Raw genomic sequence first — 26,364 nt, forward strand, 5'->3', positions numbered from 1 at the left:
AACCCTCTTATTTTAAAGATGTTGAAACTGAGGCCAAATAAGAATGCTTTGCCCTATATCATGCAGGGTAGTAAGAATGCAATGCAAATAGACTATAAATACACAAGTGAGTACATTCAGTACCATATAATGTCAGAGGGTGGATAAAGGTCATTAATTATTGGGAAGATTAGAGAAGACTTCTAGGAGGATTTGATATTTGTTTTGGACTTTAGAGAATGAGTAGGACTTGAATAGGTAGAAAGGTAGGAGGATATTCAATACTCAGGAATTAGGAACAAAGTCCCAATGTGCATAGGATGATAGCAAGGACTCCAGTTTCATAGGAGCACTAAGTGTGTGAAAAATAGTAGTATGAAATCAGGCCAGAAATATAAAATAGCACCAGATTGTTGTTGTTGAGTTGTGTCTGGAAATTCACAATGCCCTGTAATTGTCGTTTAGTCAACTCCTCATGTCCAACTTTTTGTGACTCTCATTTTCTTGGCAAAGAAACTGGAGTGGTTTGCCATTTCCTTCTCCAGCTCATTTTAGAGATGAGGGTTGAGGCAAACAACGATACGTGATTTGCCCAGAGTCACAAACTACAGCGTGACACAGGCTGAATTTGAACTCAGAAAGATGAGTCTTCCTGACTTTAGGTCCTGTACTCTATCCACTGTTTCATCAAACTGCCCAGCAGTGGATTATGGATGGCCTTAAATACATGACTTTTGGTTGGCAACGGATAGTCACTGAGGAATTTTGAACAGAAGACTTACACAATCAGATCTACAAATAAGAGGGAAAAAAAATCTGTCACTAAACCAATAATAAGTTAGGTGAAGTGGTAGGAGAGTGAAGGCAGAAAATAATAGGCTATTTACTCCAGGTAGGAGCTAAGAGAGCTCTGTATTTGAGTAATGGCAATGAATATAAAAAAGAGAGTGCAGGTGCAAGAAATATTTTTGAGTGAACCTTGTAAATAATTAAATTTGAGATGTGAGACAGATCAAAGGGTCTATATTACACTAAGGGACCTAAAATGAGAAATGGACAAATGGTGGTGTCATGAACAGAAAATTTTACATTCAATCAGATGAAACAATATGTACATATAAGAGTAGAAGTCAGAAGAAACAGTAATTTTATGGAAAGAGAAATGTAACACTTCAATGTTGGACATGTTGAGTTTGAAGTGGTAGAAAGATATATTGGAGAGAGGGAAATTAATCTGGCAACAGTGTATTTGTGATTGGACTAATATATAATGATATTTCTCTGAACGTCTCCTGTTCTACCAAAACATAGGTTGTCCTACCCTCTCCCAACATGAGTTAAGTCCATGTTTCTTTCTCAAAAAAGGAATTAATATTACCTAAAAGATGATAAAACTTTCCCCAGGAGCTGTCTAAGGGAGGTTCCCTTGATACACTTTCCTGATCAACTAAGGGTATAAAAGGTCCCCCACACATAGAGACTAGGCCCCTCGGACTTTGTGAATTTCGTGAGTTTCCACAAGGAGATAAGCAAGATCATATCTACCAAATTTATAATCTACCAGATCTACAAAATACCATATCCACCAAACCTAAATAATATAATGTCCTGCTGATACCTTTTTATGCTATAGCTAAGCAAATTTCTTTAGTTATAACCTACTAATGCTTCATTTTCATCTCAATATTAAACCTAAATTAACTGGGAACTGGCTGGTATCAGGCCTGCCCCTAACAGCATATGATGTACTGAATCTCGGAAAGACTCCTGGAATGGAATGGAAGGTCAGAGGCTATTACCATATTCCAGGGAATAAGTAACTCAAGCGGGGTTTAGGTGGAGGAAATGGAGAGAAAGGACATAATCTTAGAAGCATTACAAATGAAGAATAGTATAGTGTGAAATCTGATTCAATACAATGGTGAAGGAGAAAAATTCAGATAATTTCTAGTATGTGTGTTCTTCAAGCCAATATGCCCATCAGCACTGGAACCAATGACCAGTTTCAATGTCTTCAAGAGTCTCTGATGTCTGATGAATAGCTTTTTCCCTTTTTTCAATCTGGGTTATCAAGTCTGGTTTGGGAATGGCATAGCCCAAGCTCCTGCTTGTCAGTCAGTCAATAAATAAATTCCTACTATGTGTCAGGCACTGACCTCAAGAAGCTCCCTCTCTAATATGGGGAAACAACATCCAAATGACTCCAATGAGACCAAGGTCTCATAATTGTTCTTCAATAGATCTTTGTAAAGCTCTTTCCGCCACTCCTCCAGGAACCTCCGCTCTTGTTTTGTGAAATACAAAGTCACATCATCAAATGTCAAAGGCACGGTCGAGTAGGTACACGGCCTCCTCATCTCCTCCAGCCCAGGGCTGGGGTGTCTGGTGGCAGGGTCAGTCCACTCCACCTGCACCATGTGCTGGGACCTATGCTGCATTCCCTCTCTTCCCCTTGAGGAGGCAAACAATTGATATTGATTATACATCTAGGGTCATGAAAAACATATTTCCACAAGTACCATGCTGCAAAGGAAAATCCAAACAAAATAAAACAATAAAAATAAAGTTAAAAGAGTTCTTTGGTTCTCTTTCTAGAGGTGGACAACATTTTTCATTGGGGGCTCTTTGGAATTGTCTTGGATCATTTCTTAATGAAAGGAGCTAACTCTTTCACAGTTGATAATTGTTACAGTATTGCACTGTACTGTGTACATTGTTCTTCTGGTTTTGCTCGCTTCACTTTTCATGAGTTCATATAAATCTTCCTAGGTTTTTCTGAGATCATCCCCTCATCATGTAGCACAATAGTATTCTATCACAATCATATACCACAACTTGTCCAACTACTTGATAAGCATCCTCTGTATTTCTAAAATCTCATTTTTTGCCACCACAATAAGAGTTGCTATAGATATTTCTCTACATATTTCTTTTTCTTTGATTTTTTAGGACATAGACCTGGTAGTGGTATTACTGGATCAAAATATATGCACAGTTTTATAGCCCTTTGGTTGTATTTCTAAATTATTCTCTAGAATGGCTAGACTAATTCACAATTAAAAAAATAACTCACAATTTTCCAGTGGTGCATTTGTGTTCCAGTTTTTCCTCATCTCTTCTAGTATTTGTCATTTCAGACACTCTGAGAGGTGTAGGGTGGTATCTCACAGTTGTTTTAATTTATATTTCTCTAATCAATAGTGATTTCAAGCATTTTTTATCTATTGGTTGCTTTGATTTCGTCTTTTGGAAACTGCCAGTTCATGTCCTTTGGTCATTTATCATTTATCAATGGCTCATACTTTTATAAATCTGCTTTTTCAAATACCTAGCTACAAAAACTTGAAATTGTGGTAATTGTTAATGAAAGCATTGAAATCAATACACATTTAAAAAAATTTTAATAAGAAATTACCATATAAGTTTTCCAGTTACATAATCCAAATTGTCTCCTTCCCTTCTTCCCTCCCCCCTCTCAGAGTTGGCAAGCAATAACATCTAGGTTATACATGTATCACAAGAAACTTCCATAATATTCATTTTTGTAAATGAATATCTTATAAAACCCAAACCCCAAATCATATACCCAAATAAGCAAGTGATAAATCATCTGCATTCCTATTCCAACAGTTCTTTCTCTGGAGGTGAATAGCATTCTTTTTCATATGACCCTCAGAAGTGTCCTGGATAATTATATTGCTGTTAGAAGCAGTCTATTACACTTGATCATTCCACAATATTACTTTTACTGTGTACAATGTTCTCCTGGTTCTGCTGATTTCATTCTGCACCAGTTCTTATAGGTCTTTCCTGCTCTTTCTGAAATCATCCTGTTTATCATTCCTTTTACCACAATAGTATTCCATCACCATTATATACTACAATTTGTTCAGCCATTTCCCAATTGATGTATATCCCTTTAGTTTTTCAATTTTTTGCCACCACAAAAAGAGCAGTTATAAATATTTGTGTACAAACAGGTTCTTTCCTATTTTTTAAAAATCTATTTGGAATACAGACCTAGTAGTGGTATTACTGGATCAAAAGATATGCATTCTTTCATTGTCCTGTGGGCATAATTCCAAATTGCCCACCAGAATGGTTGGTTCAGTTCACAACTCTATCAGTAATACATTAGTGTCCCAGTTTTGCCACATTCCCTCCAACACATCATTTTCCTTTACTATCATATTGGCTGATCTGATAGGTATGAAGTGGTACCTCAGAGTTGTTTTAATTTGCATTTCTCTAATCAAAAGTGATTTAGAACATTTCTTATATAATTATTGATTACTTTGATTTCTTCATCTAAAAACTGCCTATTCATATCCTTTGACTATTTATCAATTGGGAAATGACTAGGATTCTAAAAATTTGACTTAGTTCTTTACAGATTTGAAAAATGAGACCTTTATCAGAAAAATTTGTAATACCCCCCAGTTTGTTGTTTACCTTCTAATTTTGGTTGCATTGACTTTGTTTGTACAAAAACTTTTAATTTAATATAATCAAAATCATTTTACATCTTATAATGTTCTCTATCTCTTGTTTGGTCATACATTCTTCCCTTCTCCATAGATATGAAAGTTAAATTATTCTATGTTCCTTTAATTTGCTTATAATATCACTATGTTTAAATCATGTACCCATTTTGACTTTATCTTGGTATAAGTGAGATATTGAACTAAAACCAATTTTTGCCATACTGTTTTCCAATTTTCCCAGCAGTTTTTGTCAAACAGTGAGTTATTATCCCCAAAGCTGGGATATTTGTACTTATCGAACACTAGATTGCTGAGGTCATTTACCCTTAATCTATTCCCTGGATCCATTCTTCTATTTCTTAGCAAGTACCAGATTTTTTTTTTTAATTTTAAACCCTTAACTTCTGTGTATTGACTTATAGGTGGAAGAGTGGTAAGGGTAGGCAATGGGGTCAAGTGACTTGCCCAGGGTCACACAGCTGGGAAGTGTCTGAGGCCGGATTTGAACCTAGGACCTCCCGTCTCTAGGCCTGGCTCTCAATCCACTGAGCTACCCAGCTGCCCCGCAAGTATCAGATTTTTGATGATTACTGCTTTATGGTACAGTTTACTATCTGGTACTGCTGCTATTCATAGGCACTTTTAAGCATCTACTTCTTGCCAGGCAGACTTCTGGTCACTAGGAATAAAAAGAAAATGATATGTGATACAGTTCCTACCTCAAGAATATTACATTCTAGAAGAGGAAATATGTGCATAGAAAAGTAAACATAAAGGGGCAGGTAGGTGGCTCAGTGGGTAGAGAGCCAGGCTTGGAGATGGGTTCAAATCTGGTCACAGACAGGTCTTGGGTTTGTGACCCTAGGCAAGTCACTTAACCCCAGTCCCCTGACCCTTTTCTCTTTCCTTCTGTGTGAGACAGAATTGAGTGTGCTATTCTCAGAATAAGCATTCAGGTTAGCTTTTTACCTTTTGTTGATTGAGGATTCTGGGGGACCAGCCTAGGAGGGAGACTGATGAAAGACAGAAAGGGCAATAAACAACTGTGTTGCTCCCCTTATCTCACCTGAAGTGGGTTGGAAGAGGCTACAAACCAGTCACAGGTGTTTTGGGTTATAGGTCAAGGTCAGGTGTGGAGGCCTGACAGGAGAGGGAGGAAGAACCTTGTATTGGGAACTTGTATATATTTTCCTGTTTGCTGCCTAGTCAGTTGGAACTTCTTAGTCCATCATTGAAGTGTTCTCTTTCATGAAGGGGAATAAACAACTGCCTCTTTTTACTCCTACTTTCTGATTCCAGGTTTTGCTTATTTGAGTGAGTCATCATTTTTATCTCAAATACTTCCTTGGAATCAATACTAAGTATTGTCTAAGACAAAAGGTAAAGGGTTTTAAAAAGTAGACATGACGTAGACACTGCAATCAATGTCAAATAAGAAAATACTGGTGCCATGGTTATCCAGGAATTAATTTGACCCACTCAGATGCCAGGAAGTTTAGATTCTACCTGTGTGTGTGTGTGTGTGTGTGTGTGTGTGAGAAGGCTTACTCCATGATTTTATTACAAAAGAGAATTAAGATAGAATTTTATCTATCTACTACATGTTGGCTATTTGCAATCAGGGTTCTAATACTGTTTGAAGCTTCTGCATAAGGGCCACTTTTTTAGGTCATTCCAAACAGGAAGCTGTCATTCCCTAGACTGTTACATTTGCTGTTGTTGAGCCCTATTAGTCCTGAACCCATAGATCTTAGCATGTCAATACTATACATACTATACATGGGATTTTTTTAGGCAAAGATAATGGAGTGCTTTGCCATTTCCTTCCCTAGTGTATTAAGGCAAATAGAGGTTAAGGGACTTGCCCAGGGTCACATAACTAATTTCTGAGGCCACATTTGAACTCATGTCTTCCTGAATTCACGCCCAGTGAACTATCCACTGAGCAAACTAGCTACTTCCAAGAATTACTTTACTTTTTGCCTGATTAGCATCCTCTCACTAAACCCCAGTCACATAAAAGATAATCAGAGATAGTAAGCAAACACTTATCAAGACAAAGCATTTTTTTAAAAAAAATTTACAAATAAGTGTAAATGCTGTAGCGTAAATGGGTTCTTCAATTTGGAGCCAAATGAAATCTCAGCTCAACCAAGGAAAGAAAAACTTTATCCAAGTCTTTTCTTAGTAGTCTTGGTGGGTGTAAGCACTGGGAATTAAAAGACATGTTGGGGGCAGCTTTTCCCACATGCTTGTCATTCCTGTTAGCCATTCAAAAGTTTGAGCTCTCTCTTTCTTTTGTCTGTGTCTCCTGTTCCCATCTCCCTTCTCCTTTACCAATTCAATCTTTCCCATAAGCATTCTTTATTGACTCAGATTTCTCTCACCCAATCTACACATACTATCCCAGAACTATTCTGGAAACTACCCATGGCCACCTTGGTGAAGAGAATACCTATAGGAAATATATAAAAGGTAATTTTAGCACATGATGCTTGGTCTAAGCTTTGAAGAGAGATAGGGGTTTTAAAAGGGTAGTTCAGTTGTTACAGTGGATAGAGTGCTGGGTCTGGACTCATGTTCCTGAGTTCAAACCTGACTTCAGATGTTTATTAGCTATGACCCTGAGCAAGTCATTTAACCCTGTTTATTTCTATTTCCTCATCTGTAAAATGAGCTGGAGAAGGAAATGGCAAACACTCCAAATTCTTTGCCAAGAAAACCCCAAATGGGGTCATGAAGAGTCAGATGTGACTGAAACAACTCAACAACAAGGAATTCTACAAAACAGCAGCAAGGAGTGAGAACTCAGGAACAGACTGATTTAAGGGAAATGTAGGGAGTTCTTGTAAAGCCAGTGGGAAGTCTAATGGATGAGTGGTTTGTGCAAACAGAAGATTGTACTATTCTTGGGTATCCTCTATGTAAACAATACATTCATAGACTGTACTATGGGCAGAAGGATTCTCTTAAAATGGCTCACTGTTGGAAATGTGTAAAAAGTACATTTTTGAGTTTTTTCTTATCTTAATCATTCTGAGTCTTGGGAAGGGGTGGGAATGGGGGGAAGTCACTGTTCAGAAAGGGGAATAGATTAAGTTCTACTAAGTAAAGTACTGAATTTAAAAAAAGCTATGGTATTATGTAGGAATTTTAAAACATTGCAGTTTTAAAAGAGAAAACAGGGTTATTTTAGTATTTTATTGACAAGTTGTTCTTTATCTTGTGATTTATATTTTAAAATTTGAAATTTATCTTACTATTTAAGATTTATAAGAATGTTTGCTTTTCAAGTAATAAGTGGGTACTTACTAAACATTTGTTAAACATTATCTGTTGTATTTCATTAAGGGCAGATAAAGAATTGGGATGTTCTTGATTGTTTTTCTGCAATATTCTTTCCAGTCCTGGCTCTTGGGGGTTTAGGCTTCTACTTCTGGAGCTGAGAGGAGGGAGACATAAGAGATGGTTGTAAATCTGCTTCCCAGGCTTCTGAGCCAGGGTTCCTGAAGCTATAAAAGGGAAAAATCCTCCAGTCCAGCAAGGGAGGAACCCAGGATAACCATTTAACTTTTATTAGCCCTAGGGAGCCTTCAGTACTTGGAGGCCTCTAGGCACTTCCCTAGCATACCTACTGAATAATCTTGGGAAGAAAAAAGAACTCACTGAATGAAGGTCTAAAGAATTTAGTCAAAAGCAGTCCTTGTTATCAAAATATCTAATTATCACTCTAAATTAGAGACATGCAAATTAATAAAATGTTGAGATACCACGTATTAGATTGGCCAGCATGGCAGTAAAGTGGTAAATGTTAGAGGGGATGTGATGAAATTGGGACACTAATGCATTGCTGGTGGAGTTGTGAACTGATCCTACCATTCTGGAGGGCAATTTGGAACTATACCCAAAGGGCTATAAAATTGTGCAGATACTTTGATCCAGTAATACCACTACTGAGTCTGTATCTCAAAGAGATAATAAAAAAGGGGAAAGGACCTACTTATTAAAAAATATTTATAGCTGCTCTTTTTGTGGTGGCAAAGAACTGAAAATTGAGGGGATGTCCATCAATTGGGGAATGCCTGAACAAACTGTGGTACATGTTGGTAATGGAATATTTTTGGGCTATAAGAAATGATAAGCAAGATGATTTCAGAAAAAGCTGGAAAGACTTGCAGGAACAGATGCAGAGTGAAATAAGCAGAACTAGGAGCACATTGTTCACAATAACAGCAATATTGGACCATGATTATCTGTGAAAACTTGGTTTTCAGCAATGCAATGATCTGGGACGATCCTGAAAGACTTATGATGGGGAATGCTATCCATCTCCAGAGAAAGAACTGTCTTTCACATCAGTGTATCTTTGGTTTTATTTTGGGATTTTACAATGACCAATATAGAAGTGGGTTTTGCATAACAATAAAAAAGAAAAAATAAATTTAAAATTTAAATTAAAAAAAAAATGAAACAAGGGACAGGCAGCTAGAGTTCCAGGCCTTGAGATGGGAGGTCCTAGGTTTACATCTGACCTCCAACACTTCTTAGTTGTGTGATCCAGGACAAGTCACTTAACCCCAAAAGCCTAACATTTACAGCTGTTCTCCCTTAGAACTAAATATCAATTCTAAGATAGAAAGGGTTTACAAAAAAGAAAGAAAAAAAAGTCAAACAATAAATGGTGATAGCAATGCTCTAAATCCCACCTTTGTTTCTCCAGCCTCCTGATCTCCCAACAGATATTTAAGGATTTATACAACTGAATGTAGAGATGGTCCTTTAGCCAGAATTTAATCACCATGCTCTTCCATCTCCAAATTCAGCTTACCTACTTTAAGAAATCTCTTTACAACCTATCTACAACCACATTTCCTGAATCAGATTACAACCCCAGCCAGTGACAACTGGGACTTTTTCTTTTTTTCTTATTTATTTTTAACAAACAATGGGATTTACTGGGAGGGGAAGGAAATAGGAGAGAAAAAGAGGTTCGGCACTTCAATAACCTGTCAGTCATGATCAAGCCTGGAACTATGAAAAAAACTTGCTTTCTGGCAACCAAAAAGGTACTTTGGCTACTGGACTACTTCAGGTGTTGGTTCTTTCATCTCTAAAACACACCTACTTAACCAGCCACACTCGCACACCCACATGTCCCACTCCCAATGCTTTCCCCAGGATAATTTAATTCCACATTAGAGAAAGGGGAGTGAGGAAACTCCCGGAGAAAGTTGCAGCTTAGCTACAATGCTGGACTCTAAAGATTCATTTGGAACCTGCAGGAAGACAGAAAGAAAACTGGTGGAGGAAAACTGGAGAGTATCCTCGCCAAGGGAATCAGACTTCCCCAATATCTGGCTGACAATCGGCTGAGATTTCTCAGTGTAATAAAACGACTATTAATTTGCATCCCTTTTCCGCTGTAACGAATTGCAATCCTCGAAGTTTCCCAGAGCCATTCAAAAGATAGAAATACTGGGTTTCATAAACTGCATCAACTTAGGTAGAGAGCTATGTTGTCCCTGTTTTTTCAACTTTCTCATCTCAGTGGGATCCAAACATTTTGAACGTCCTGAATGTCAGGTAACCAACGCTTCAAAACACACACACACACACACACACACACACACACACACACACACACACACACCCCAAAAACCAGCAACAACGAAACGGAATCTTCCTAAAGTTTCCTTTTCTTTTCTGTGTCTGAGCCCACGTCTGGGTAGAAGTGGTGGGTAGAAGGGACGTTTTTATTCCATCTTGGGGCGGGAAATGGGGTGTAAGTTAGGGATGGAGGCGGGGAGTCTCTCAGTGACTGTTGACTTTCTGGGGCTAGTGGGCTACTGCCCGAGTTTTTAGCGGTAGAGCGGAAACGAGAGCCAGGGGTTGGTAAGTGACGTACAGTAGTACAAGGGTTACTTTGTATGACTCCCTTGCTCATGGAGAGACAACGGGACAGTCATTCAATCCCGCCTTCAGCAGCCGTGGCAGCCGCAGTTACAGGGGATGCAGTCAGTGACCAGAATTTAAGAAAGAAGGAAGAAAAAGTTTCAGGCAAAGAGAGATCTGCCTGAACTCCGGGTGGTGTGGGCGGAGGTGGCAGCGGCGGACGAAGGAGGGATTGTAATAGAGTACAGGAACTGCTGGGGCGGGGGGAGTGAGGGAGGAAGGAGGAGGACTCGTGGAGCTCTACTCCCCCAGAGCGAGGCGTTTCCACCCCTTTCTTCCCAAGGGCTGGGAGCCCCGAGTTGAAAGAGTGATGAAGATCTCTTAGGAGGCTGGAGTTGGGAGAGTACGGGACGTACACACCCAGATCTGGAGGGGGTTGAAAAAGAGAGGAGGAGGAGGGGAGAGAGGAAAGAGGGAGACGGAGTGACTTCTAGGGAGGCTCTCGCCTGTGCTTCGGCCTGAGAAGTTGGAGCAAGTACCCGCCGGACCATTTAGCTCATCCCTGGTTGGGGCTGAAGCGGGGTGTCTTGTGGCAGCGAACGAGGGAGGCTTTAGAGACCATGGAGAGAGACGGAGGGGCGAAAAGGAAAGAAACAGCCTCAGGAGAAGAAGGGGCCCAAGGGCTGGAAGAGCCGAAGAGACACCAGCAGCAGCGGCGCCGGCGAAGGAGGGAGAGTAAGACCAGGACCGTGCGCTCCAACCTGCTGCCGCCCCCGGGGGGTGGGGAGCCCGAGGTGGCCGTGAAGGGGACTTCGCATCGGTGGCGGAGGAATCAGGGAAGTTCCCAGTACTTGGCTGACAACCGCCTGAAGACCACCAAGTACACCGTGCTCTCCTTCTTGCCCAAGAACCTCTTTGAACAGTTTCACCGCCTGGCCAACGTGTACTTCGTCTTGATCGCCCTGTTTAACTTTGTGCCGGTCTTGAACGCCTTTCAGCCGGAGCTGGCCCTGGCGCCCGTGCTCTTCATCTTGGCCGTCACTGCCATCAAGGACCTGTGGGAGGACTACAGCCGTCACCGTTCAGATCATGAAATCAACCACATGGATTGCCTAGTCTACTGCAGGTGAACCAGGGACAGCCGAGAGTGCTCCTGCTCTGGGAATGGGCAGGGAGAGCTTGGCTGGTGGGGTGGCGGGGTAGGTATGGGACCTGAGCCACTAAGGGATGGCTTTTCTTCCTCCTTTTTTTTTTTTTTTTTTTTTTTGAAATTGGAGTCAGCAGAGATATTAGGGGTGGTGAGGACGGGGGAAGATCAATTTCATCCCTTCATTGCTCGATTTTGGTCCTGAGAAAGGTTCCACTGAGGATTTGGGTCCAGACACTTAAATTTGCTTCTTTAAGAACTTCATCTCACATCTCCCAGGGTGGGGCGTGGTGGCGATGGGAGATTTTCATGTTTAGAAAGTTTGTTCCCGCGACTCTGCCCCAGTGGAATGCAGTTGTGTCTGCCCAGAGTGATGGACTCCTGGCTTTTTACCCCTCTTCAGGGCTCTTTCCTGTTCTGGGTTTCTCAGACTTTCGTGGACTACGGTTCTCTTCCCCGTTTGGTGACAGTAGTTTCCCGCAGTGGGGCGGGAGCGGGGTGCTAGTCTTTCTTTCTTTCTTTTTTTTTTTTTTGCTATTGTTTTTTCCCCTCTTGTTGGGACATGGAAAGCTTCATTACGTAGAGATTAAAACTGTTGCAGCTGCCTCTTCAATGAGCTAGTCAGAAAGAATGTGTAACACGTGTCAAGAGAGTGGTATCTGCCTACTTTTCATTTATGGTTTGTGGAGGGGGCCAGGTGGCGAAGTTCTTTGGCCCCCTTTCCCTGATCCTCTTTTGGACGAGGTGACTTATTAAAAAGAGGTCACTCTAGGTCACTTTTCTTTCTCTCTCCATCCTAGTCTTAACTATCTAATCTTTCACTTGAAAGAAGGGGATTCCAGTTTCTGATGCACATTTAGCTATCCTTAAGGCAAACATTTTAGCATATTTTTTCAATTCCTAGTCTCAAACAAACAAACAAATAAGCAAAAAAAAAAAAAAAAACAAAAAAAAAACCCAAAACCCAGCTCTTTAAAATCCTATACACTCCAGGAATCAGAGTTCAGATTTCGTTAACTGGCACTTAACTTTGTACTTCTAAAAGCAAACCTTTCTGTGGTTCCAAGTAAAAAACTGATCCTTAATACTTATCATTTTGTCCCCCATGTTACTTCCTTCTTTCCTTCCTCTCTTCCTACCTCTCTCACGATGTTCAGGTTCAGCTCCTAAGGGCACATGGCTGGGAAATCTCCCTCTCTATCACCACCCCCTCCCTGCTAAAAACCAGGCAAAACTGATTACCCTGTAGTTTTAAGGCTGGAAGGAAATTTAGAGATTATTAAATCCTACCCTCCCATTTTACAGAGCAAGAAATTGAGACTTAAAGAGATGAGAAGACTTGTCTAAGGTCACATAATTGGTGGAACACTATGGCCAAGAATAGGTCTCCACTGCTCTGTCTGCTAACTTAGTTTACCCAAGTATAGTCAGTAATAGTTTTTGTACTTCCTCAGACTGATGGAATTCTACACCATTTAAGGTTTCTGCAATTTATCCCTTCTTCTTTTTACTTCCTCTCTGACAAACCATACTATCAAAATACTAAGCACCATCCCTTACTCCAACTGAATGGTTTGCTCCCACTCCCTTCTGGGTGACACAGGTGCCCAGTAAGCTAGGTCCGAAAGGCCTAGGGGTTTCCTGTCTGCGGGCTAGTTTGGAATTGAGAAGAAAGGAGTGGAAGGCTGATAACATCTGCATTCTTGGTTTTAGGAGAAAAGACCACCTGCTGTCTGACCTTCCTTATTATACAATTCTGTTGTTGAGGCAGGCCACTCTTACTAGACCTTTACGGAGGTTAGTCATGACCATCAGACAACTGAGCATTATTTTGCATAACTTGCTTTGGCAATAATTAAGCCTAGAGAAATACAGCCTCTTTGCCTGGCTTTCCTTTCTTGGCATGTTGAAAGAAAACATGTTACTTTCTTTGGAGCAACTCTTGCATAGATTCCCTATTCCCTTGCACCTTTCTCAGAAGAGAGGTTTCACAATTCCCACCTAGGCCTGATCTTCTGTGATAAGGATTGCCAGATACTTTTTCCTCTGCTCCAGTCCCTCCACTATTTCTTTATGCTTTCTTAACTAGGGACAATGCCAAAGATCTCAGAAAATTTCTGTTGTCACATCTTTTCACTGGACCAGAAAACAGGATATGCTCATGCTGTGCCAGACAGTTGTAAGAAACTGACTTCATTGACTTTTTAGTCCATCCTTAGTATGGAGCTATTGACAAACATTTTTCAGACTGTGGCCAGTGGGCCACAGGGCATGCTACATTCCTGAGGCTTGCCTGATTATAGCAAAAACCCTTGGCAAAATCAAGACCAATATGAACAAGACTTTCCTCAGGGTTCTGTCCATGTTGACAATAATCCTAGGAGATCTCCCCAGGAAACCAACTCAGAAAAACTCCAATCTGAGAGGTTAGATTGTGACTGAACACTCCACACTTACCACTTCCTGTCTTTAGCTTCCTGAGGGTTGAAGTTGGTGTTTGGCAGACCTGCAGGTCTGGCTAAATTTGAAGTTTCTGATCACATCTCAAAACTTACTGGAGTGTCTTGTATTTAGTCAACAGAGAATTCTCAGGAATTGAGGCTTTGAAGAGTTGGGCCAGAATTCTGTGGTCTTTTTTTTTTTTTTTTTTTTTTTTAACCCCCCTACCTTCTGTTGTCTTAGAATCAATATTGAGCATTGGTTCCAAAGCAGAATACTGGTAGGGGCTAAGGCTACTCAATGGGGGTTAAGTGACTTGCCCAGGATCACCTAGAAAAGAAATGGCTGAGGTCAGATTTGAATGAAGAACTTCCCATCTTTGGGTCTGGCTCTTAATCCACTGAGTAACCCAGCTGTGGCCTTTTCCAAAGGGGTAGTAGCTGGTAGATAAAGTGAATAGAATGTCAGGCCTGGAGTTAGGAAGATCTGAGTTCAAATTCAGACTTGGATACTTACTGACTGTGTGATCTTGTGCAAGTATGTTTGCCTCACTTTCCTAATTTATAAAATGGGGATGATAATAACATCTACCCTTCAGGGTTGTTTGGAAGGTCAAATGAGATTATAAAGTAAAGCACTTAGCACAGCCCCTGGTACATAGTAAATGCTATATAAATGTTAGCTATGATTATTAATGAAATTGAATCAGATCAAATTCCCATGTAGATATTACAAACAGATGAGCTTCAGAAATGCTGCTCTTTTAACTCTATTCAGCTCCCTCCTTTGACACATTGAGATGGCCACTGGGCCACAATTCTGATACACATGTGAACTCCCTATCTCTGAAGCTAATGTGGTTATTTAGGATTTTAAAGCCATTGAATAGGTTTTATTTCAGTCAGTGCAGTGTTTGACAAAAGCCTATGGTGATATTCTACAGAGGAAATAACTGTTAAACTCCTTGGTAAACATACTGCCCAACTTTCAATTATTTTGTCTTGGGGAAATTTTGCCTCTTCCCAATCACAGATGTTCTAATGAATATAACATGCAGATTGTGTGTCAATTCAGAAGGTTAATGCCATTAAGTGGAGCAGGGTAGTCTACAAATGGTTTTATTGTTTCCAAAAGTGAACACCATTAAATGTAGCCATTCTGTTTTTCTCTTAAACCCTAATTTTCATCTTAGAATCAATACTGTGTATTAGTTCTAAGGCAGAAGAATGGTAAGGGTTAGGGCAATGTGGGTTAAGTGACTTGTCCAGGATCACACAGCTAGGAGGTGTCTGAAGCCACCATTTCTGGTTTTAACATACTTTTGAGGGATATTTCTAAAAGTGAAAGTTGAAATCCTAGTCTTAACATGCTGTTTTCATGCTTTTTTCCAATACCTTTAATCACATGTATATCTGTGAGTCTTCCTACATATGTGAATAAATGTATAAAGTGTTAAACCATAGATTCCCATTTTGCCATTATCAATTATTTTTTCTTATTGCTCTTGAGTTCCTCTTAACAAAAGAAAGGTAGTCTAGTACTCTGACTATGGGGCAGAGTGCATGGACTCCCAGGAGAAGATCCAGAAGAAGGATTGTCGAAATATAAACAATCACTCCTAAGTATGGCATCCAATTTAACCCACACCCTGAATCATGTATTAAATGTCTATTTTGTGCTTAGACCAAGGATTCAAAGGCAAAAACCCCAAATAAATAAAAATATCCTTTCCCTCAAAAGACTTATATTCTACTAGGGGAGAGGGAGGTTGCTAGAATAATACGTGCACTGATTCTTATAATGTTATGAGTGCCAGGAAAGGGATGAGGAACAGTGCCAATTGGCTTGTATGCTGATGAAAAAACCCACCAGTTCTTTGGTTTGTGAGAATTTTTTTCCCAGATTCTGGATTAGACACCTAGTAGAGAAGAATCAAGGAAATAATCTTGGTCTCCTCTTATAGGTAAGAAGAGGAAAAGAAAGTAGAGCTATGGAAGATAAAAATAAAAAAAAGTTGATATTCCAACTTTGAAAAATGGTAGGATTAGCTGGTGACAGCTTTAAAGAAAAATCATTCTCTTGCTAGATAGAAATTTAAAAGTGTGATATAAGAAAAAGAACACCAGAGGAGGGATCAGTAGCCTTGAATTTTAGTCTTGACTTACAACAATTTGCTGTATGAATTTGTCAAGTCATTTTTTCCCCCTCTTTGGGTCTCATTTTCTCCATCTAAAACAAAGAATAGACTAAATGGGTGTAGTCTCTAAGGCCCCTCCTAGCTTTCAAATTCTATCATAGGCAAAAACACTTTTGAGAGTCCTTCAGATAATTATATCCCATTTCAAACTCACTGGGCTCTTTATGCTTGTCTTCCAAAGGGAACCAAGGCAAAAGAGTGAGGACACTAGTTAAAGCCTGGTATCAAACTGCTTGTCATTCTGAATCTTTTAAGCCTGGAGGGTATAAAAGCAGTTTTTCTTAATAGTCAGATTGAAAAACTAGTGAGATTATTTTTTTCTGATGTCTTTTTGCTTATCTTTTTTTTTCTTTTCTTAATTCTTGGTGACTGGTGCTTAAAATTTTTTTCCCCTTTTGGTTTGCAATCACTGTTTTGGGATTAATCTGATATGTAGACATTAGCATTTTAGTAAGAAAGGAATTGAAGTGTAATTTTTTTTCTGAGTGTTTTGAGTTATGAATCTGGATAAAAGTTATAGAGAGAGCATTTTTGTATCTTCAACAAATTGGGAACCTTTTGCATTTTACCATTAACTTCTTCCTCCCACCCATTTCTTTAATTCTCATAGTTTTCCCCCTACTCAGTGTCAAAAATCACAAGATTTCTTATTTCTCTTTCTTGATGTGGGAATATTCTATTTCAGAAGAGTTTCTTAAAGTCTTTTCAATAACAAGTAAAATATGCTTAGGAGATGAATGCCTTCATTTTGTTTTTCCTCTATAATATATTTCTGCTTTTCTTTTTCTCTGATCATCTCTCCTCCCTCTCATTGTATGCTCCTTTCCTTCAGTTTCCTGTTGGGCCACCACACTTCCTCTCTGCATTCCTGGTTTCTTTACCCATCCTTGTTCTGCCCAGACTTTGTACAACTAAAAAGCAACACAACCACTTTCCTTAGGGACTGAGCAAAGGATATGGATATAAGAGAGAAAAGATATATAAATTCTCCATCTGAGAACTAGAATAAGATAGTGTTGTAGACAGGTTATTCCAAGTGATTTGAAAGCATATACTAGACAGTATGTCATGAAGACCTTTGGACAGAATGTTCTGATGTTGCCATTAGTATCCAGTACGGAAAACTTTACCTTTCTGCTGCATCTCTAAGCCTGTGTACCCTATATTACCAATAATGATGATTAGCTCTAGGACATGGTGACCCAAGTGAGGACTCACCCTAACTGAGGGGTCTGATCATCCAAGGGGAAAGTGGGAAGGAGGATCACTTTCCATTTTCCTTATGATAATCAGTAATAACGAATGGCTAAAGTTATTATAATGTATCATAGTATTATTCTTTTCCTTAATCTTAATAGTTAGAAAATGTTTAATAGTAGTAATATACATTGTCCTGAAATCCAAAAGAATGAATTTAAAAGAAAAAAATGTTGGCAAGTTAATTCAATGAGACTTTGGGTAATTGGGTAAGACCTCTTATCTCCTAACATGTCCCTACTCTGCTCACTTCTGTTCTGTATAAATTCCTAACTTCCTATTTCTTGTCAGATCCCTGAGGGCAGCTGTCACCCAACCTTTGGGCTTATATCTATAGCAGTAGCTGCCTGACTGAGAAAATTTCCACTCCTCCCTCAGTATATGTGTCTTATCATTGGTGTTTTCTGCTTGAAATCCAAGTTAATGAGTGAGTAAGAGTCCTGCTGCTACCCCTTTTGGTTTGGGGTGGGTTTCATAGGTTGAGCAGGCATTAGTGGGTTGCATGTAATCAACATCTCAAATCTTATTACATTGTTTTCCCCCAAATGTACTTTTGTTTTGAACTGGCAAAGGTACCACTATCCTTTTATTCACCCAGATTCTCACCTTGGGACATCCTTGATTCCTTACTTTAATCCACCACACATATCGAGTCATTTGTCAAACCTTGTCTTTTCTACTACCACAACATGTCTTACAAATGACCACTTCCCTCTCCTCACAGAACCACTGTCCTAGTTCAAGTCCCCATCATCACCTCTTGCTTCGACTATTTTGATTATTTAACTAGCATCCTAATTATTCTCCCTGCTTTTTGACTTTTCCTTCTCTAATCCATCCTTCATCCACTGCTAATGGTATTTCCCCAAGTGTAGATTTCCTGGTGTTACTCTTCCCTACTAACTCTAGTATCAAATTATTGAAAGCTCTGTTGATTCAGTTCCCAGGCCTGCTGGTCAATCAGTGTTAGGGGGAGACCTCGATCCATATTCCTTGAGATTCGTCACTAGTCAAGTCACAGGCCCCTACTTGTGTGGAAATTGAGAGGTTCCTTCCCTGGCCCAATCTCTTACTGACATGGACCTATCTGAATTGTTTAATAAAAAAGATAGCCCACTTGGAAACCTTGAGGATCCTCAGTAAAAGGCCCATCACAGGTTACTACCTTGATATACTATTAATAAACTCCTTCTAATTTTCTTTGTCTTGAGTTTTGACCTATTAAGATAAAAGCCCCAAAGAAAGAATTTTCCTTTCAATGATACATTATTTCATATTTTTAGTTCATTATTTTCAAACACTATTTTGAATGTTTTATAACCTACATAATTATTAGCCTAGTGATGTATGAATATACTTTATAAATAAATAAATATGCATATATCAGAATTCTGCACTAATTCAATTTTTTTCCCCTAAAACAGATACGAGATCATTTGGAGGCCTCTTCTCTAGAATGTGCTCATATATAGATAACCCACAATTATTACTTTTTTGAACATTCGTTTCTGATCATATCTGTGATGAATAGCTTAGTGCTTTAAAAAGACCTTTTCTGAGATATTTCCAGATTCATTGACCTGAAATAATGAGACGATTTTGTGACTATTGACCCTTTTAAAATTAATGAAGAAAAATTACTCAAAGTCTCATTGAATTAACTTGCCAACACTTTTTCTGTGAATACATTCTTTTGGATTTCAGTACAGTATATTACCATTGACAAACATTTTCTAACTACCAAAATTAAGGAAAATAATAATACTATGATAAATTATAGTAACTCTAGTTATACTTCAATAATTCAAGGATTTGTGATTTTATTGAAAATTACCTTAGCCAATATGGATGGACCTCAACCCTTCCACACTTAAAGAGTTTTTTCTTTGTTTTTGTTTTTCTGTAAAAGACTGACCCAAGAAACTAACCCCCAGGGATCAGTTTTATGGTAATGAGCCATTGTGGATTTTTGCTAGGTCATTCCTGTGTATAAACTATGAAAACAATTATAGGGCACATTTTCAAAGCATTTTTGACTTAGTAGGAACTTATGGAATTTTTCCAGTTACCTTCATCATATGATGAAGCCCAAGTGTTAGGTGTCAGTGAAGGAATAATAGTTATTATTTATATTAATCATAATTTTGTGCAAAAATGGAATGCATTTTATATTATGCATATGTTACATGTCTATAACATGCGATTATATAGCTACATGTATGTTATTTGTAATATAGGCATATTATGTGTATTTACAATGTAAGGTATGTTATATATTTTGTATATATATATATATATACACACATGCGTATATCATACACTAGCTATATTATTTATAATATATGTATATTATATATTTGTGCGTACATTATATGCTTAATAGGTACATATATCACATACTAGCAATATGACCTTAGGCAAGTCACTTAAAATCTTAGTACTGCCAAACTAATCTCTAACACTCTAAATTGATGAGCAGGTAGCAATCAGAATTGGTGGAGGGAATTTCTTCTCCAGGAGCTACATATAGGCATGAAATTCCAGGTCTTGTAAAAAAAAAAAGGAATATATACATATGGAATATATATATTATATATATGTGTACACATATACATACACGCACACACACATATGAATTCATAAGGGCTATGATGTAGGGCCCAACAATAAAAGTCACAGTCGTATCAACCTAGAATTGACTGGTCCTCTCCTTTTTAGAAATGACTGAGGGCCTGAGAGGTGGTGATTTGCCTCGGGCTAATCAGATTCTGCTAGGCTCAGATGAGCACAAATAATGACTCTTTTGAAGTGGTTCATTGTATTGGAACTGGCACCTTTTTGAGGCATATAATGATGTGAAATATGGTCATTGGTTCTAGCCCAATGGAAATATATGCTGGGAATTTGAATAATGCTGCTTTTTACCTGGAATCCTTATTTGCACTACTGGGGACCTAGCTGTGGCTTTTCAGCTGGTGCTAGGCTAGGCTACAGCCTGGGTCCCAACTCAGGAAAATGCTCTTCCTGCAGTATCTTGTCTTTAGTAGTATGTTAGGAGAAGTCTAAGAAATTAATAAAGAAACATAAAAGCTTCTTCATTATGTCCTTCTACACATTAGAAAACCCATACATTTTACTCTCTCTGTGTCTGTCTTGTTTTCTATTTTTGTCCCTTTCAGTTTCTTTCTTGTTGAAAGGTAAATAATTTGTTTGAGGTTTTACCCTGGTTAAGGAGGCAAAACTCAAGACAGAGAATTAAAAGGAGTTTATTAAAAAATCTATCATAGTAGCAAAACATATTGATGCACTGATCACTGAAGGTCAGCAAATGGTTTCAGGTGGGGCAGCTTTTTATAAAGCAATTTAGAAAGGTTCACATCAGCAAAAGAGGTTTGTCCAGCTGGGCATTTGGGACAACTTTCAAGTACAAGTAGATAGGGTGTGACTTGACCATGTGACATAAAATATCAGGAAATATAAAGGTACTGACTGGTACCTCTCCCCAACACTGAATGACAAACAAGTCTAGATAACAATGAATCACTGAATCCACCTAACACTCTTTTTTTCTTAACTTCTGTCTTAAAATCAAAACTTAAGTATCAGTTCTGTTCCAAAGCAGAAGATTGGTAAAGGCAGGGCAATTGTGGTTAAATGACTTGCCCAGGATCACAAAGGTAGGATTTATCTAAAGCTATATTTGAACACAGGACTCTTCTGTCTCAGGCCTATCTCTCTATCCACTGAACCACCTAGCTCCTAGAGTCATAACTTTCATTATTCTCTGGCTTTGTCCCTGTCTTTCTGCCTCTTACTTTCTCTGCCTCTTTTTCTCTTTCTCTCCATCTCTGTCTCTTTCCTCTCTCCACCAGAGTGTCCCTTGCCTTCTAGGTGATATGTTCTGTCTGGGACCTTGTTAGACATAAGATTTATAGTATAATGTACAATGGAAAAAGCATTGACTTTATATTCAGAGGTTTTATCCTGGTTTCAAACCCTCCCACCTGATTGATGTTTATTCCTTCTTTGACTTTGGCATCATTTAAGCTTCTTGGGCCTTATTTGCTCATTTGTAAAAGAAAAGGGAGGGATTGAACTAGATGGTCTTTGATACCTCCAGATTTATCATCCTATGAAAAATTTAATGATGCTTTACATCCACTTTTAAAAGGTTGAGTATTATGTAATTTAATTTTGATAATGCTTTATAATAAACCTCCACTACTTGTTTGAAATATAGCAATTATTTTAGAACTATTTGCTTTCCTAAAATTGTACAAAAATAAAGTGTAAAGTTAGTCTTCTGTTTTCAAAAGGAAAATGTCCTAAATATTCAACACGTGACTTAAGCTAGAAGCCTTCTGGATAAGTAGATATGTATTTTGGAGAGTGTGCAAATGAGACTTAACTACTTCTTTTTCTGAGTTTAAGTTTTGACTCTTCTAGGAACTGTTAATTTTCCTAGAAACCTTAGTGGGTGTGAAGACACAGTAAAGTCTGGTGCTTTAACAAGTTTCTCTTTTCAAATGCTACCCAGAACTGTCCTAGTAGTTTTAGTTGTACTGTTCCTTCCTCCCAATTCATTTTTGAAAGAATGCACATACTCCCAAAAGAGGCAAGCACTTTAAGAACTGGTGAACTAATATTTCAAATATACTGAAGGAATGAATCCAAACCTTGACTTCCTCCAAAAATACAAATTAAAGTTTGATTTAGTCTGAAAATATTTTGCAGAACTTCTTTTCTTTTCCTTTTTTTCCACAGCTGAAGTTGAAAGACAAGAATTATTCAGAATTATTGATCTCCTTGCCATTTTTATGATAGTTTTGAGCTGTGATAAAATCCTTAAGGATTTTGGTATAGCACTGGTCAAAAATAAATGGTAGTTGTGTGACCCTGGGCAAGTCACTTCACCCCCATTGCCTAGACCGTACCACTTTTCTGCCTTGGAGCCAATACACAGTATTGACTCCAAGACAAAGGTAAGGGTTCTAAAAATGAATGAATGAATGAATGGTAATGGGGCAGCTGGGTAGCTCAGTGGATTTAGAGACAGGAAGTCCTAGGTTCAAATCTGATCTCAGACACTTCCTAGCTGTGTGACCCTGGGCAAGTCACTTGACCCCCATTGCCTAGTCCTTACCACTCTTCTTCCTTGGAACCAATACATAGTATTGATTCCAAGATGGAAGGTAAGGGTTAAAAAAATAGTTTTTTAAATGGTAGTGCTTTTCCACTCTCAATTCTGTGGTCTTCCATTCTACTTTCCCCTGCTTCCTCTCTGCTCATGGAAGACTTCATTTTCCTCTTTATATTCTCAGCACCCTTACAAAATGCATAGGACACAGTAGACTTTTCATAAATGCCTGCCAATTGATTTTGTTCAATTAGCCAGCATTCACTTCCTTACTTTTACTGGCATTCTTACAGCCATATTTTTCTTTAGGTTCTGCTTATTTTACTCTGAATCATTTCATACAGACTTTCCATGTTTCTCTGAATTCCTCATATTTATATTTCTTAAAGTATAGTAACAATTCATTATATTCATGTAGGACAATCTGTTTAGCTACTCCATAACTGATGGATCACCATTTTGTTTCCACTTCTTTGCTCCTTTTTGACATATGTCCTATAGTGGAATCTTTGAACCAAAAAATGTGAATAATGAACTATTTTTCTTTCGAAATTCTGAATTGATATTCAGAATGGTTGGTCAATTCCTAGCTCTACCAATAGTGTTTTAGTGTTCTTGCCTTTCATAAGAAATGATTTCTTAAAAGTAATTGTCAAATGCCCAAATGATGACATTTTTGGGCAAAGATGTCAAAGTGTTAAAACAAATGTGGCCAACATCCCTATTTTGGTAACCACAAGCAAGGTTACTTGTAGCTATTTATATGATTATTATGACTTCAGAGAGCAGTGATGTCTCATCTGGCATGAGTCACTGCCTGACTGTTAAGAATGATGTAAAGGAACAGTGGCAGTGTCTGCTATAATAGTGGTGTGAGCTTCTTGGCACTTCACACTTAGTAAGCAATTATAGTTGTCTGGAATTGGTAGGTGTTGGGAAGACATGTTTGGAAGTCTGTGTCTTCCCCCCACCTCCCCATAGTGGCTCATTTTTTTTAAACCTTTACCTTCTGTCTTAGAATTCATAATAAGTATTGGTTCCAAGGCTGAAAAGTAGTAAGGGCTGGGCTCAGTTTCCTTGTGTATGAAATGAGGACATTTGGCTAGATGACTTCTAAGATCCTTTCTAGCTGAAAATCTGTGATCCTCTCAACTCCTTTCATTCTAGATTGAGATGTGGCATTAAGAATATGGAATATTGGAGATGTCATCATCAGACATTGTTAATGTAATAGTTGGGTTTCCTCAATTGCTTTTTCTTCTCATTATTTTTTTATTATTTGTTATAAGGAGTGATTTCCCCCCCCCCCCAAAATTAATTAATTAATTAATTGAGATTAATTGAGATTCTTTTTCCATGGTTACATGATTCATGTTCTTTCCCGCTCCAAAAAGTGCTACAAAAGTGAAATATCCAAATTCATTCCATAGTTACCTTAAAACAATTTCGAGATTAAACAATCCTTTAATATAATATTTATTATCATTGTTAAAAATAACTATTTTCTTGTTTTTAATAAAATCAGAATCAGGTCTGTCACTTCACTGGCATGCTAAAGCATATCAACTGTTGTGAAATTTAGAAGTCTTTGAAAGTTGGTTGAGGCACTGAAGGGTTAAATGAATTGCCAGTGGTCATACAATAAGTAGATGTTGGAGGCAAAGCTTAAATTTTAGATTTCCTTGACTCAAGGCCATTTCTCTATTTACACCAAGTTGTCTCACAAAGAATTATTTTACAAATACAGTATAAAAGAATTGGGTGTGAATTCCATCTTTTTTTGTTTTTGTTAAGTCATTTAAGTGGTGTCTAATTCTTCATGACCCCATTTGGGGTTTTCTTGGCAGAAATACTGGAGCGGTTTGCTCTTTCCTTCTCCAGCTCATCTTACAGATGAGAACCCTAGGCAAATATTGTGAAGTTACTTGTCCAGGGTCACACACAGCTAGGAAGTGTCTGTAACCAAATTTGAACTCAGGAAAATGAGTTTGCCTGACTTCAAGCCAGGCATCCACTGTACTACTTAGCTGTCCAAATTCCATCTTTATTCTTTTTCAAACCATGATGTTATTTATTTTGTGTCTTGTCAGTGACATCGTGTAAAATCATTTTGGACGTTTCATTTCTGCATCAACAAATTTTATTCTCTTAAAAAAACAATAGCATGGTAGTTTTTCTGATGTTTTTCTGGCATTGTGACTTAGGCTGTAATATTTTTCATTAATACTTTTGCTTGAGGGAACTATTGCATTTAAGTACAATGGAAAATTTGATTCATTAAATCAAGATTAAGTTAATGTACTATAGCTATTAATATTTGTGGCAAAGGTGATGGACTTAAAGGATGCCACACTTGTGACTAGCTTCTGGAGTTAATTTCTCTTTGGATGAAGGAAGGAAGAATGAAACTCCAATTGTATGCACTTAGTTGTAACTACTAGGCAGGGAGATGATGCATGATTGTTTCTTTTGGGCAAGTTCATTATTAATTAATGTTAATGTCTAATCTTTATTTTGTTTGCCTCTTTGTTCTTTCCATAAAAGTAATCTTTATTTTGGTTCTTCTGCTATACACAAAAAGGATTTGGATATGTATTATAGTCTCTTTTAGACAGTTTTTCTGTTTGAAAAAAGGGAACTACCTTAAGAAATATTGATCACGTGACCAGACACTAAGAGCTTTTTGATAGTGATACATAATGTTATAAGTACATGGAAAAGTAAACCTTCTAGTAAATATGAATTAATCTTGAAGGGCTTCAGAATGAAAGAAACTCCTAATTTGATTTTTGGCTGGACTGGTTATCCTAATGATATTCAGGGAGAAATTATTTCATCTGATTTTGTATAGTGTGTTATAAAAAAACATATATATATATGTATATATATATATAGTTTCTCCTATATTTCTGTGTTCAGCTATATTGCTCTGTTAAATTGTAGAAGTGCTAAACTATGTTATAAATGGGGCTGTGATCTATGCAGGCCAACAAGCATTTGTGGTTGATCACCCATTAAAATGTGTACTGGAATAGGAAGGAGAGACTGTTTTTGCCATATCTTTATATCTTTAGCACAATGCCTGGTGCATAGTAAGTACTGAGAGTACAAGAAAAGACAAAAGAAAGAGTTTCTCTTCTCAAGGAGTTCAGTGTTTAAGGGAGGAGATAATTATGTACAATGATATACACCTATGGTGTAAAATGGAAATAATTTCAGGGGAAAGGCTTTTTTTTTCTTTTAAACCCTTACCTTCCATCTTAGAATCAATATTGTGTATTGGTTCCAAGGCAGAAAAGCAGTAAGGGCTAGGCAATGGTGGTTAAATGACTTGCCCAGGGTCACACAGCTAAGGAAGTATCTGAGACCAGATTTGAACCTAGGACCTCCTGCCTTTAGGCCTGGCTCTCAATCTACTGATCCACCCAGCAACCCCCTAGGGGAAAGACTTCTTGCAGAAGTTGGGATTTTAGATGAAACCTGAAAGAAACTAGGGATGTCATTGGATGGAGAGAAATCCATGGCATTGAGGATAGTCACTGAAAAGGCAAGGGATGTCTTGTCATAGTGAAGGTAGGAGTCAGGGTTCACTGGATCTGAGCGTACACAAAGAGGAGATAAATGGATGAGAAAACTGGAAAATTGGGGAGGGGGTTATGAGGAGCCCCAAATAGAGAATTATATGTATTTTATCTTGGAGGTAATAGAGAGCCACTGGAATTTATTAAATGAGGAGGAAAGGATAAAATTGTTAGATGTTCACTTTAGGAAAATCAGTTTGTCAGTGTGGATGGACTGGAGTTGGAGAGATGTGGTACCCAGGGTCAGACTT

The 26,364-nt window shown here is 38.2% G+C and overlaps 1 protein-coding gene across 1 annotated transcript in view; it reads left to right on the plus strand.

Annotated features, from left to right (window-relative positions):
• The first annotated feature begins 10,479 nt into the window (after nt 1-10,479).
• Nucleotides 10,480-26,364, plus strand: part of ATP10A (ATPase phospholipid transporting 10A (putative)) — a 297,816-nt gene continuing 281,931 nt past the window's right edge. Inside the window, exon 1 of the mRNA XM_044669292.1 lies at nt 10,480-11,481. Coding sequence (XP_044525227.1) covers nt 10,976-11,481 — 506 coding nt within the window. The 5' untranslated portion in view covers nt 10,480-10,975. The remainder of the gene's footprint in view (nt 11,482-26,364) is intronic.

The sequence above is a fragment of the Gracilinanus agilis genome, chromosome 3 (assembly GCF_016433145.1).
Source record: "Gracilinanus agilis isolate LMUSP501 chromosome 3, AgileGrace, whole genome shotgun sequence".
NCBI classification, from domain to species: domain Eukaryota; kingdom Metazoa; phylum Chordata; class Mammalia; order Didelphimorphia; family Didelphidae; genus Gracilinanus; species Gracilinanus agilis.